The sequence below is a fragment of the Belonocnema kinseyi genome, chromosome 6 (assembly GCF_010883055.1).
Source record: "Belonocnema kinseyi isolate 2016_QV_RU_SX_M_011 chromosome 6, B_treatae_v1, whole genome shotgun sequence".
Lineage (NCBI taxonomy): Eukaryota > Metazoa > Arthropoda > Insecta > Hymenoptera > Cynipidae > Belonocnema > Belonocnema kinseyi.
In genome coordinates, this window is record NC_046662.1 from 44303072 (window position 1) to 44318772 (window position 15701).

The following is a 15701-nucleotide window of genomic DNA, read 5'->3' on the forward strand; positions in this document are numbered from 1 at the left end:
TTGAACTATTTTTTATTTTAAATCAAAATCTTCATCGTTTTTTCTTCAAATTCAACTATTTTGGTAGAAAATATTTCGTTTAAAATTGACTTTTCTATGACGATTTACATTTTAGGGTTTAAAATTCAATTGCTTATTGAAAAATTAATCTTTTTTCATTAACAATTAAAAAATAGTTAATTTTCAGAAGACTTATTTTTTTGATGAATTAAACTGTTATTAAAAAAATTTAATCTGTTTTTCTCATGATATCAAATAGTACATTTTTTGTTAAGAATTGATCTTTTTTGGTTAGGAATTATATTATTTTAATGAAACTTCAACAATTTTGTTATAAAGTTATTCTTTTTTGTTGAAAAATTAAACCTTTTTTTCGAACGAAAAATGAACTATTTTGCCAAAAATCCGTCTTTTTGTCTTGAAAATTAAACAATTTGGTCCACATTTTTTTCGTTCTTCACTAAAAAATCAACTATTTCGTTAAAATTTCGTCTGTTTAGGATTCATTCAACCATTTTTTTAAAATTTAAATTTATATCTTTTTTGTTTGACACATTAATTGTGACATTTTTCGTTAAGAATTCATCTTTCAAGGTTAAAATTTCTATTAATTGGTTGAAAATTTAATTATTTTTGTAAATCTGATCAGATTTTGTATTTAATTCCAAATTACAGAAAAAATAATGGACATAGCCTTGACTAGCTTTCCAAGCAACTGGACGACTTTTAAAATTAATTAATATTTGACCAAATTAATCTGTTTTGCATGAAAAATGAACTATTTTGTTGAACAGTCGTATTTTTTCGGGTGAATTTAACTGTCTTTTATTTAAAATTATCATCTTTTTTTTTAAAATAAAATATCAAAAATTACATTTTTGTTGAGAACTCATATTTTTTTGTTGAAAATTCATCTTTTCACTTGAAAATTCGTCTTTTTGTAGAAAATTAATATTCTTGGTTAAAATTTCATCACTTTTTTTGTTAATAATTTAACATAAAGCATTTAAAATTAAATCTAATGTAGTATAAACATATATTTTATTTAAAAGAATTTATTCTCCCATTTTCGTGAAAAATCTCCTTATTTTCACTGTTTTCAGAGCATTTTCGGATTTGCAATTACAGAATTAATTTATCTTTCGGGTTTAATTTCTTATTTTCAAATACTTTGAGTTTTTGTTTATAATTCTTAAAAAGCGAACGAATACATTTAAAAGAAGGTAGAAAAAATGGGAAAATTGGGTCAAAATTCTCGATTTTTTTAGAGGATTTTTCCAATTTATTGGGAAAAACGAGGATTAGGTAAAAAGGGATACGGATTGTGATAGTCGTAAAAGAAATTTGTTAAATTACAAACCTGTGTCTCGTTCTTTCCCTCGTGGTGAATCTTTACATTTTTAACAGCTCCACTAGGTTCGAGAATAACTTCCAAATAAAACATATCTGAAGATATGAATAATTCAGTATTCTGTTGCCCAGGCATCATAAATTTTAATCTGTAACCAATGATTAGATTTAGTTTGAAAAGAATTGATAAATTCTCCATTTAATTACAAAAAAGAATCGATAAATTAAGATTGTCTTACCCTAATTGTCGTGTGAGACTTTCCAAACGTTCGATCATAGATTGAAGAGAAGTTACTTTAATGGAATGTTGCAAAGTATCTAAACATTTTTGAAGCTGCATTTTCTCAACGCTGTCTATGGCAAATCTTTTTTCCTGTAACAGATTTACATTTATTTATGGATTTTGGGAAAAATTACTTTCACAAAAAATCCATGACAACTCACCAGTATAGTACTTCTCAAGCTTTTGGCAGTTTCCACAAGCGACTTGAAAGTAGTCGCCTTGGAGCGCAATTTTTCCATCAATAACTCCATTTGCCATTCTTTGCCTTTATCTGTACTATTCCCAGTAGTAACGGCCCCATTTTGCTGCCCAACTGTAAAAAAAAAACCCATAAAATAACGCATTTGAAACTCATAAAATCAGGGTCAAATTAATAATAAGTTAAAAATTATTTAATTAGTTAATTAAATACAATTCAAAAATATTTGAAATTTATTCAATAAGAAAAGGAATTAACTTTGAAATATAAATTTGGTCTATTTCATTTTATGGGTCAATACAGGGTGGCCATTTTAATCGGCGAAATAAATTCCCGGTTCGCAAACATTTTTCATGAACAATGAATATTAAAAAATGGAACAAAAAATTTCCACTTGAGGTAATGAAAACTGAGCTGCAAATGAAAGCACTCAAAGTGGAACTGTTACATTTTGAACTTTTAAAATTGAAATTTAAAAGTTTTTAATTAAAAAATTTGGTATTCAAATGCTCAATAATTTACGCGTATAAAATGAAAGGTACTAACATTTTTCAATATAAAAAATATAAATCCACGTTACCATTTTCAATGCTCTAAATTAGAAAATCAATCAATGAACTTTAAAAATTTTCAAAATTATATTTGTAAGTGATTTTAGGCTAGAAACATTAAAATTTCAAAAATTTTAATTTTTTTCAACTTGAAAGTTCTTGAATTAAAAGTTAAATTATTTTCATTTTAAATAGTTAAAGCATCCTTGAAAAGCTTTAAAATTTGATTTTCAAACCTTGAGAAATCTAGAAGTTTTAAATTTGGTCAAATTTGAAATATTTTTTGAAATAAAAGATAAACAATCAATTAAAGCATTTAAAACGGAACACTTGAATTCTAAACTTGTAAAATTGAAGTTTAAAAGTTATAAATTTAAAAAATCTGTATTCAAATGCTCAATAATTTACGCGTATAAAATGGAAGGTACTAACATTTTTCAATATAAAAAATATAAATCCACGTTACCATTTTCAATGCTCTAAATTAAAAAATCAATGAATGAACTTTAAAATTTTCAAAATTATATAATTTTAATAAATTTCAGAACTTCTAAATATTTGTTCAAATTAATTGATTTTTTTTACAATTTTCAGAAAATCCTGCAAATTTTAGAAAATTTATTTACAATTTGGATGCATAAATAACAATTAAACATTTATTTTTTGTAGGTGAAATTTTAGTAATTTTAAGAGATATGTAGAAGTTTTGAAAAAGATTCAAACTTAATTTAAAACTTAAAATGATAGCCTAATATAAAACAAAATGTATATTTTCGCAGATTTTAAACAAAAAATTAGATTCTTTTCAAGAATTGTGAAAGGCTTCAAAAGAATAAATACATTTTCTTAAGATTCATAGGAAAATTAAAAAAAACTTTTGATTTTGAAAAATTATTTTAACAGAATATTTAAAAAGCTTTCCAAAGATTTAAACAAAATTTGCAAAAAATATTCTAAAAGATTTTAAGGAAACTTTCTAAAATTTGCAGGATAATTTTTAATCTTTTTAAAACTCCTAAATAATGGTTAAAATTACTCGAATTTTTTCTACAACTGTTCATTTGTAAACTATACATCAAAATTTTTAAATTCCACTTACAAATTAAGCATTTTTCAAATACAACAATTAAAATTGTAACGTTCAAAGTTTAAAGGCGCTTCGAAATTTAAGCGATTCCAGGCTTTCTATGTAAAATAATTCGGTTAAAGATTCTTCACTTTTAAATATTTAGTTTCAATTTACTTATCTTAGATAAAAATTCAAATATTGCTAAATATTAAATAATTTTTTTTTTTTTAATTAAAAATTTCAAATTAAATGGGTTAAAAATGAAATATTTCAGACTAAAACAATATTTTAAATTTAATAAAATCCTTTAATTAAGAATATATTATTATAAAATTATTTTAAAATTAAAAATAGCTTATACAGTTTCAATCGGGCGTTTACAGTTGTTTAACTGCTAAGAATTTCAAATTGAAATCGTTTAACTTTTAACGTTAAAATCTGAACATTCTTAAATTTTGAATTGATTTAAAATCGTTTTGTCAACTCGTTTTTGTTCACTTTTCATTACTTAAAGTACATATTAATTAAACAAAATTATTTATTTATTAAATAAAAATGTTTTTTATTCAAAATTTTCAATATCAAGGCTTTTATTTGTTATTTGTTCAATTCTTTAAGAAAGCATTTAACAATTCTTTAAATTAAAAATGTAAGCTTACAAATAACCATTTTAAATGGAAAAATTTTAAAGTAAAAAAATTTCTAATTACGCATTGTCAGCTAAATAATAACATAATTGAAAAACATAACAATTCAACTAATTATTTCAAATCTGTTGAAATCGAACGTGAACAGATTTTTCTTCTACGCATTTTTAATATTCCCGGTCAAATAAAAAATCACTGTCATTTCCCGGTGTTTTCGCTGTCGCAACAAATTCCCGGTCATTTCCCGGTTCAGCGGCCACCTGCAACAACTATTGAATTCAAGTTTATACCTATTTCTGAATTTTCTTAAATTATTTTGAAATCTTTGAGGGTATTTTAAAAGATTCTAGGCATATCAATGATTTTATGGGTTTTTAAAAGCTTTCAAGGTAATTCAAGAAATTTTTCAGGTTTTCAAGAAATATCCATCAGATTTCTACTAATTTGAAGGAATTTTATAATATTTTAAAGTATTTCAAAGAATTTCTTCATCGAAATTTTTTTTTAATTTCAAAATGCCCTAAAATATTTCAAATATCTTGAAAATTCCTTCAAATTTGTTTAAATACCGTAAAATCGTTCAAATTATTTGAAGACTGTTTTTTGTATTTTTAAAAAGGCCATAAAATATTTCAAATCCCTTAAAACTTATTAAAGCTCTTGAAAATTCCTTGGAATTTTTTTAAATACCCAAAAAATTTTTCGGAATTCCATAAAAATGTTAAAATCTACTTAAAATTCCTTGAAATTTTTCAAAATGCCCTTATATAATTCAAATTACTTCAAACTTTTTAAAGCTCTTGAAAATTCCTTAAATATTTTTAAAATACTTCAAAATCTTTCAAATCTTTTGCAATTCCTTCAAATTATTGAAATCCATTCAAAATTCCTTGGAATTTAAAAAAAAACACCCTAAATTATTTAAAATCCCTTTGAAATTTTTTGAAGCCCTAGAAACTTCCTTAAATATTTTTAAAATTCTCAAAAATCTTAGAAATTGCTTAAATAATGACATCTACTCAAAATTTCTTGGAATTTTTAAAAATATTTTTAATCTTTTGGAATTCCTTCAAATTATTAAATCTACTCGAAATTTTTAAAAATACCCTAAAACATTCAAAAAATCGTTTGAAGTTTCTTGAAATTATTGAAATCTACTCGAAATTTCGTGGAATTTTTAAAAATACCCTTAAATATTTCAAATCCCTTAAAATCTCTTAAAACGTTTCCAGAACTCTAGAAAATGCCTTTAAATCTTTTCACATTTTTAAAGTTCTTGAAAATTGCTTAGAATTTTTCAAAATGCCCTAAAATAATTCAAATCCCTTCAAAGTTTTTAAAGCTCTTGAAAATTCCTTAAATATTTTTAAAACACTGCAAAATCTTTCAAATCTTTTGCAATTCCTTCAAATTATTGAAATCTACTCAAAAATTTCTTGCAATTTTTAAACATACCCTAAAATATTTCAAAAATCGTTTGGAATTCCTCTTTTCTAGAGTTCTTGAAAATGCCTTTGAATATTTTCAAATGCCCTAAAATATTCCAAATCCTATGAAATTCCTTCAAATTATTGAAATACAATAAAAATTTCTTGGATTGTTGAAAACACCCTAAATTATTTAAAATCCCCATGAAAATTTTTGAAGCTTCAAAATTCTCTAAAATCTTTGAAATATTTTGGAATTCCTTCAAATTATTTAAATCTACTCAAAATGCCTTGGAATTTTTAAAAATACCCTAAAATATTTTTAATCTTTTGGAATTCCTTCAAATTATTGAAATCTACTCAAATTTTTTTATTATAACCTAAAACATTCAAAAAATCGTTTGAAGTTTCTTGAAATTATTGAAATCCACTCGAAATTTCGTGGAATTCTTAAAAAATACCCTAAATTATTTCAAATTCCTTGAAATCTCTTAAAACACTCCAAAGCTCTCGAAAATGCCTTTGAATCTTTTCAAATTTTCTGATGTTCATGAAAATTTCTTGGGATTTTAAAAAATATCCTAAGATTTTTGAAAAGAATTCAAATTATTGAAATTAATGAAGGATTCTTTGAAATCTTTTTAAATATCCTAAAAGCTCTCAAATTATTTAAATTCTTTGGTAATACTTTCAAGTATTTTAAAATCTTTAAAATTCTATGAAATCCTTCAATTATTGAGAGTAAATTCTTTGAATTCCATTAAAATATTATAAAATCTAGGGAAATTACGCGATATAAAATAATATTCCCTGAAATCCTGGGAAATTAATTAAAATACCTCGAGAACTTTTAGAATTCCTTAAAATCATTCAAAAATGTTTAGATCCTCATACATTTTTTAAATCTCTTAAATTCTTTAAAATCCCGTAAATTTTTTGACTCCCTAAAATGCCCTAAAATCTTTTAGAACCGATTCAAATGATTGAAAGCTACTGAAAAATATTACCCTATGGTATTTTAAATCCTATCAAATATTTTGAAATCACTTGAGATCTTTTAAATATCCTAATATCTTTAGTAATGCCTTGCAGTATTTTAAACTATTTAAAATCCTACGAAATCAGTAAATTCTTGTGAATAAATTCTTTGAAATCCATTAATATATTATTATTTCCCGTGAAATTACTTGACATATGATATTTTCTATATCCTGAAGAATGATTAAAATACTTTGAGATTTTAAAATCCCTTAAAATCATTGAAATCCACGAAAATTTCTTTTAAAAATTGTTTAATCCTTTGAAGATTTCTTCGAATCTTTTAAAATATTCCACATCTCTCTTAATCGTGTGAAATCCTTTAAAAAATTTTTAAGTTCTTCAAAATTCTTTGAAAGCTTTCAAAATACCATAAAATCTTAAGTACCATTGGAATATGTTCAAATTATAGAAATCTTTTAAAATAGCCTAAACTATTTCAAAAGAAATTAATAAAATTCGAAAATATTTGTAGATCTGAATTCCATAGGTTAACAAAAATAAATAAAACAAATAAAATAAATGTAATAAAACCCCACTCAGGCCTTGGGCGCATTTAAAAGATCGAAAATAGTTCAATGTTTAATTAAAATGTTGTTCTTTAGTCTATAAATGATCAGAATTCCTATTTATTTATAGCAGGCTTTCCCAGCCTGATAACAAGTTATTCTATTTCGAATCGAAATTGAGTTTTTTTAAAAATTGCAATGGCGGGTTGACAATTTAACTATTGTGTAGAAAATTCCTAGTTTCGGCTCAAAAAATCAATAATTGGGTAGAAAATGTAATTATTTAGTTGAACATGTATGTTTTTTATACACTTCTTTGGTAGAGAATAAATTTTTTTAAATTAAAATTCAAGCCTTTTGTTGAAACTTCATTTTTGTTGTATAAATCCAACTGTTTTTTTCTTAATTTACAATTAAAATATTTTTTGTTAAAATATCAACTATAACATTTTTCGTCTAATATTAATCTTTTTAGGTTAAAAATTTAGGTTTAATAGAAAAGGTTTATATTTAGGTTTTATAGAAAATTCTTCGCTTTGGATTAAAAATTAAGCAATTTGATAAAAAATTTAATTATTTGTATAAAATTAAGCCGTTTTGTAGCGATTTTTTTTATTTAACTTTAATTCTAGTCCATGAAAATTTACCTACCCAATTTTTTTTTGTAAAAATTGATCTTTTAATTTATAAATTAAACTGTTTACTTTAAAAATTTTTGAAATAAAAAATAATTAAATAAACTTTTGGACCAAAATCACATCAATTGTTCAAAGTATTTGGTAGAAAATCCATGTAATTTGTCAAACATCTTTTTCATTTAAAAATTCAACTATTTAGTTTTAAATATTTAGAAAAGAAAAAATATAAACTAAAAATTATAAAATAAAATTTGGACTAATATCACATCCATAGTTCTGTAAAAAATTCAACTATATGGTTGAAAATTGATGTATTTTCTTGAAAACTCGTATTTTTATATTGAAAAATCGACTCCTTGAGTCTTTTTTTTTTGGTTCAAGATTCAAAATTTCTTTTTAAAATCCTTTTTTTTCGTTTGGGTAAATAGTAATATTTTTAATTGAAAATATAACTATTTTTTGAAAAATTCAACTATTTAGTACAAAATTAAGCCGTTTTATAGTAATTTTTTTTACTTCGAAATCCAACAGTTTGGTATAAAATGCCACTATTTGGTTTAGGTACTCGATGAAATTTTAATTTCGATTTTTGGTCAAAAATTGATCAGTTTTTATTTAAAAATTCAACTATTTTGTATACAAAATTGAGACGAAAAAAATATTAATGAAGTTTAAATTTGATATAATTTGTTAAAATTTTTTATCATTTGGTATAAAATTAATCTTCTTGATTGTAAAATCAACTATTTACAATAGAAATTTATATACATATTTTTTTCAACATTTTTTTTCTGGTAGAACATCAATCTTCTTGGTATAAAATTGAACTATTTGATACAAAAAAAAAAAATATTATGTTGAAATTTCGTTGTTTTCTTTTTGCTTGAAAATTCAAAAATTTCGTACGAAATTAAACCTCTTTCGTAAAAAGTTCGTTATCTTTTACTGAAAATTAATTCTCCTCGATCAAAATGTTACTATTCCATTTTTCGGTTTAAAATCTTGTTGAAAAAATTTAGCAACGAAAAAAATTAAAATTTAGTTACAAATTTGTGTAATTTGCTAAAAATTTTTGCTTTTTTTTGTTGAAAATTCTTCTTTTCTAGTAGAAAATTAGTATTTTTTATTGACTGAAGTCTTTCTTACTTGAAAATTTCTTTGCTTTATTTTAAAATAGTTTCTGTAATGTCATATTTTCGGGGAAAATTCGTTTTCGCGTTGAAAATTCAACTCCTTAATTCAATTTTTTGGGTTCAAGATTCAAAATTTTATTTAAAAATCCTGTTTTTTTAGTTTGGGTAAAAAGTAATTTTTCAAATTGAAAATATAACTATTTGGTACAAAATTAAGCCATTTCATAGTAATTTTTTTTGTCTGGAAATCCAACAGTTTGGTAAAAAATTCCACTATTTGGTTTAGGTTCTCAATGAAAATTTAGATTCGATTCTTGGTCAAAAATCGATCTGTGTTTGTTAAAAAATTCAACTATTTTGTAGACAAATTTGAGAGACGAAAAAAATATTATCTTAGTACAGAATTGATGCAATTTGTTAAAATGTTGTATTTTTTGGTATAAAATTAATCTTCTTGATTGTAAAATCAACTATTTACTATAGAAATTTATATACATATGTTTTTCAACATTTTTTTTCTGGTAGAAAATCAATCTTCTTTGTTTAAAATTAAACTATTTGGTACAGAATAAGACTATTACGTGGAAATTTCGTCGTTTTATTGCTTGAAAATTCAAAATTTTGGTACAAAATTAAACGTATTTTACTGAAAATTGATTATCTTCGATCAAAATGTAACTACATATTCCATTTTTCGGTAAAAATTTATCTTTTTTGTTTAAAAACTCAATTATTGGTTGAAAAAATTTAGTAACGAAAGAAATAAAAATTTAGTTACAAATTCGTGTAATATACTAAAAATTCTTTTTTTTTCCAGAAAATTAAACTCCGTGGTTGAAAATTCTCCTTTTCTTGTAGAAAATTAATCTTTTTTATTGACTGAAGGCTTTCTTACTGACAAATGTGTTTGCTTTATTTGAAAATAGTTTTCGTAATGTCATTTTTTCGAGCAAAATTCATTTTCGGGTTGAAAATTAAAATGTTTTGTAGATAATTTGTATTTTCGACTCGAAAATTCAATAATTTGAAAATAATTTTAAATAACAAATCTTGGTTTAGATTTGAACTATTTTCTTAAAAGTTCATTATTTTGTATTGAAGATTCATAATTTTAGTTCAAAGTTCGCGTTCTTCTAAAAAAACTAATTCTGCTAAATGAAAATTAAATGAGTCCATATTTTACTCGAAATGGTTTTTTTTTTTTTTTTTTTAGATTAAAAATTAAACTATTTAGTATAAAAAATTTAGAAACAGGAAAAATATAATCTAAAAGTTAGTCAAATAAAATTCGGAATAACATCACATCCATTGCTAAAAATATTTAGTAGAAAATGTATGTAATTTGATTAAAATTCATCCTTTCAGTAGAAAATTAATGTTCTTGGTTGAAAATTCAAATATTCAGTAAAAAATTGATATATCTTGTTGAAGATTCTTCATTTCCGATAGAAAATTATTCTTCTGGGTAGAAAATGCATTTTTTCTAATTTGATTTTTCTTATTTGAAAATATTGTATTTAGTGTAATTTTTTTAGAAGTAGTAGAAAAATGATATCATTGTTTTAAAAAAAGTATAAAATAATATGGTAATTTTGAGGCCTGCCAATGGGTTAATTTATCGAAAGAAAAGTGGCTAGTGGTATCTTTTCACTGTAAAGTGATTGAAAATGAAATTGAGGACAAAAAACTGACTAAAAGTGACTGTGTGGCAGCCTCGGTTATTCTCGATAGTTACTTAAACTACTTCTAACAGTAATTTCCGATTTTAGCCATTTTTTTTCTTCAAAACCCCCGAAAACCTAAATCCCCGGACGTTTTCCTAATTTACATATTTTCCCTGACCGCGGCTACCCTCTTAATTTAGCCTAATATATAAGCACAACTGCAGCTGCAGAAACTTCCGAAAAAATTGTCTTTACTTTCTCAGAATTTAGCTCTCTAAAACTGCACCAGAAAATGAAAAAACGATGAAAATATCGTTTTTGGTCATTTCTCTTTCCCGTGAAAAGAGATAGGCGTGAAGGCTAGACGTGGTGATAAAATAATTGTGAGAATAAAACATCTGTGTAGGAAATGAAACTTACCAAGGGGCGCAGGGGCGTTCGCTGCATCCATGTAACCGTTTATAGGTAACGTGGTAGTCATAATACACTACAAACTCTGGCTTTATTTCACAACACGAAGCAGTAATCACTTACATTATGACACTTTTTTGCGAACGGAAACTTGCATTTCCGAATGACTCGTAGCGAGAAATTTCGCTAACTAAACTGACATCCTAACCTCCACGCATCACATTATCGCAAACCTAACATTCAAATGCAGTGGATTAAACAAAAAACGGCGAATTAAGTTTACTTGCAAGCCATAAAGTTACTCGCATTGAAGCAGTTAACAGCTCGGTGCGTCCATCTTGCTTTTGACCGCTACTTTTGACACTTTTCTTGGCAGCTCACAAGCGCCATCTGCGAAAAATGGTTGTACATTTGGCAACACCGCAAATATCAAAAATTAGGTGCAATTTTTAATTGCACCTAATTTTTTTTTTTTTTTTGATAACTTGGAAAAAAGGATTTTTCGCGATAATTAAAATAGATGAATTTTGATACAAGAAGAAAAATTTTCTACCAAAGAAGATAAATTTGTAGAAAACTTTTTATATTTCTAACTATAGAAATTAATTTTCAAGTAAAATATAAATTTTCAACAGAATAGTTGAATTCAATTTTTGACGAAAGACATGAATTTTCATTTTAAAAAAATTAATTTTTAGCCAAAAATGGAGAAAATATATAGTTGGATTTTCAACCAATGAAATGAATATAAAAGAAAAAAGAATAATATTCTCCCTAAATATTAAATAAATATCAAGAAACTTTTTTTTTAGTAAAAAGACAAATGTTCAACTAAAAAACAAATACATTCTTTAACTGAAAATTTTATTATATATTTCAGTTTTCAGTTTAAAAAATTAATTTTTAAGAAACAAACAAAAATTATACAAAATAGTTAAATTTTCAATCAAAGAAATTAATTTTTAACCAAAACTGATGAATTTTCAAACAAGAAGAATCATTTTTTTTAGCAAAAAGACCAATATTCATCTAGAAAACAAATACATTCTTAAACTGAAAATTTTACTATATATTTAAGTTTTCAGTTTAAAAAAATAATTTTTGAAAAAACAAACAAAAATTCTACAAAATAGTTAAATTTTCAACCAAAGAAATTAGTTTTTAACCAAAATTGATGAATTTTAAAAATAGAAGAGCCATTTTTTTTTAGCAAAAAGACCAATATTAAACTTAAAAACAAATACATTCTTTAACTGAAAATTTTAGTATATATTTAAGTTTTCAGTTTAAAAAATTAATTTTTAAAAAACAAAAAAAAACAAAATTCCACAAAATAGTTAAATTTTCAATCAAAAAAATTATTTTTGAACCAAAAATTGATGAATGTTAAAACTAGAAGAGGCATTTTTTTTTAGCAAAAAGACCAATATTCAACTAGAAAACAAATACATTCTTTAACTGAAAATTTTAGTATATATTTAAGTTTTCAGTTATAAATAATAATTTTTAAGAAACAAAAAAAATTTTACAAAATAGTTCAATTTTCAACCAAAGAAATTAGTTTTTAACCAAAATTGATGAATTTTCAAAAAAGAAGAACCATTTCTTTAGCAAATTTTAGTTTATTTAAGTTTTCAGTTTAAAGAAAATTATTTTTTAAGAAACAAAAAATCTACAAAATAGTTCAATTTTCAATCAAAAAATGATTTTTTAATCAAAAAATGAATTTTAAATGAAAACAGAAAAATTTATATTCAAAATAAATGAATTTTCAACCGAATGTTTTATTTTCCAAATAAAAAACATAAATTTTCAACCAATGAATTATATTCCAACATAAATTATGAATTTTTAATCAAAAACTAAATTTTCAATAAAAAATGAGGCAAATTTTTATTCAAATTTCATGAATTTTCCACCAAATGATTAATTTTTTAACTAAAAGACAAAAATTTTCAACCTAAAGAGGAATGATTAAATTTTCATTTAATTAATTTGCATCAAAAAAGAGAACACAAAGTTCCAAAAAATGTTTAAATTTTCTGTCGAAAAGACGAATTTCAACCAAAAATATTCATTTTTAACAAGCAAAAAAAAACGATGAATTTTCAACAAGGTAAAGAAGATAAACAAAACAAAATCAAATAGTTAACACTTCAGGGAAAACAAATTAATTTTGCAAACATAACGAAAAATACATTTTCAACACAATCGTTAAAATTTCAACCGGTTTCCAACGAGAAGTGTCATATTTTTCCAAAAAAGACGATTTTTCTACAGTGAAAGATACATTTTTATTTTAAAAAAACATAATTTTCAACAAAATAGTTAAATTTTTAAACAGAAATTAATTGTTAACCAAAGGCAGATCAATTTTCAGTCAAAAAGATGAAGTTGTAACCAAAAGGTTCAATTTCAACGAAAACAGGCTAATTTTAATCAAAATAGTTAAATTTTCTACGAAAGAGATGAATCTTCAGAGCGCTTCGCCTTCGGCGTGCAGATATCTTGCCAGCTGACGTCACGACGTGAAATGCTGAATATACTTTAAAAGGGATTCTTGGTTTTAAATGTCTTAAAAAATAAATTATTGCAATTTTCTAAGTGATTACAAATTTAATATAACAAAATTTTCAAAATATCTTCAATTCTGTTAATCATTCAAAAAAACTAAGTAAATTTCGATTCTAATAATGTGCAAATTTTTCGCTTTTTGGAAACAATAAACTTTATTGAAAACATTGAAAATATTTGTAATAATTTTCAGATGATAATTATAATTATAATTAATTTCAATTTATACATTATTAGGTTATTCCTATCTTTTATTTTGAATTCTCGTTGCATTCGCGCCAACTTTCCCAGCACCATCTGATGGACAATGACAGGAGTTTTCTATTTCATAACCGTTTGGCAACAGTGCCTGTCATGTTTCACAGCTTTACATTTTCGTAAAGCCAGGTGCCACGTGCTTTCATGTGTATACGAAAATGACAAAGTTTTTGAGGTTATGTAAATAAATATTGGAGTAAAAATTAATAAATCGCAAGAATTTAAGAAACAAAAAGTGGTAAAATGAGTTTTTCCATTTTTGATTTTGATATTGCTCTCTGCAGTGGTGAAAATGTTGTTATATACAATATTCAGGAAAATAAAGAAAGAATTGTTACTTTGCCGAAATTGACGGGCATCCAGGAAAATAATACTCACAATAATGAAGATATTGAAAGTTTTCATGCTTTAATGAGTGTAAATTTCTCCAATGATGGAGAATATCTTTCGATTTGCACTAATCGAAAACAACTGTGTTTGTATAAAAGAAAAAGCTTAGAAATTGTGTCAAACCGAACTTTAATCCGGGCTGCAAGTAAAGTTCGTTTTACGAAAAACAATGATATCGTTGTTGCTGACAAATCTGGAGATGCTTATTTATTTTCCACGTCGAAACCACTGGAAAATGGAACTCTCCTTCTAGGTATGTTGTTAATTTTTGTTAAAAATGCTACTTCAATATTCTTTGACGCTTTCTTTTTAAAGTGGGGATAGTATTTGGCTACTATTTTTTAAAAAATGACACCAAAGAAGCAATTTTTTTATTAAAAAAATTATTTTTTGATGAAAAAAAAACAACAATTTTTTAACCAAAAAAGATTTTTCATGCAAAGAAGAAAAAAAATTTCATTAAAAATGTTGAATTTTCAAATAAAAAAATAGCGTTCAACAAAACAGTTAAATATTCAACCCAGAAGATTAATTTTCTAAACAAAGATGGATTCTCAACATCAATTTTTAACCAAATAGTTGAGTTTTAAACCCAGAAGATTAATTTTCTATAAAAAGAGGATTTTTTTTATGAAAAAGGGTGAATTTTGAATAAATTACAATAGATTTTCTACTATATTAAATTCTTTTTCGTTTCTAAATTTTTTAAACATATTATTTGAATTTTTACTTTAAAAAAATTACATTTTAACATAAATTGTTGAGTTTTCAACAAAAATCAAATGACTTTTAAGAAATTACCTAGTTGATATTAAAAAAAGCGGTTTTCTACGAGAAAAAAATAAGATTTCAACTAATGACATAAATTTTTAATTAAATAATTTGAACAATATATGTGATGTTAGTCCAAATTTTATTTGATTGATTTTTAGTTTTTTTTTGTTTATAATTTTTTGAACTACAAAGCTGAAGTTTTAAACCCAAAAAGATTAATTTTTAATCTAAAATAAAATAGTTTAATTTGCATTCATAATTAATTTAAATAAAAAAAAAAGAATTTTCTACGAAAAACAAAAATTTTCAACAATATACATAAATTGTTAATGAAATAGTTGAATTTTCCATCAAATTGTTGAATTTTTGAGCCAAAAATACGATTTTGCAACAAAACAATTGAATAAATAAGATTAATTTTCGTTCAAAAAGATTAATTCTCAACTAAATACATAAACTTCTAACCAAATAGTTGAATTTCAAACCAAAGAGAGTAATTTTCTACCAGAAAAGAATAATTTTTGAGAAAATATATACAAATTTTAAATAAATGAAATAAATATTTTGAACGATAAATTTGATGTTATTGAAAATTGTATTTGAATAATTATATCTATTTATATTATATATATTTATATTTGAATAATTTTTAGTGTAAAATTGTTGAATTTTCAAACCAAAAGACGAATTTTCTTTTTTAAAAAGTTGAACTTTAAACAAAAAAGATTGATTTTTAACAAAAAATGGAATAGTTACATTTTAATTGAGAATTAATTTTCAGTAAAA

At 23.7% G+C, this 15701-nt stretch overlaps 2 protein-coding genes across 4 annotated transcripts in view; one reads left to right on the plus strand and one right to left on the minus strand.

Annotated features, from left to right (window-relative positions):
* LOC117175121 (mediator of RNA polymerase II transcription subunit 1) overlaps positions 1–11241 on the minus strand; it is a 37813-nt gene extending 26572 nt beyond the window's left edge. For both annotated transcript variants that reach the window (XM_033364696.1, XM_033364695.1), the window contains exons 1-4: positions 10929–11241; positions 1795–1946; positions 1590–1723; positions 1361–1499 (exon numbers count right to left, since the gene is read on the minus strand). In XM_033364696.1, coding sequence (XP_033220587.1) covers positions 1361–1499; positions 1590–1723; positions 1795–1946; positions 10929–10989 — 486 coding nt within the window. In that variant the 5' untranslated portion in view covers positions 10990–11241. The remainder of the gene's footprint in view (positions 1–1360; positions 1500–1589; positions 1724–1794; positions 1947–10928) is intronic.
* Positions 11242–13854: 2613 nt separating this feature from the next.
* Positions 13855–15701, plus strand: part of LOC117174606 (tRNA (guanine-N(7)-)-methyltransferase non-catalytic subunit wdr4) — a 7311-nt gene continuing 5464 nt past the window's right edge. For both annotated transcript variants that reach the window (XM_033363836.1, XM_033363837.1), the window contains exon 1: positions 13855–14394. In XM_033363836.1, coding sequence (XP_033219727.1) covers positions 13995–14394 — 400 coding nt within the window. In that variant the 5' untranslated portion in view covers positions 13855–13994. The remainder of the gene's footprint in view (positions 14395–15701) is intronic.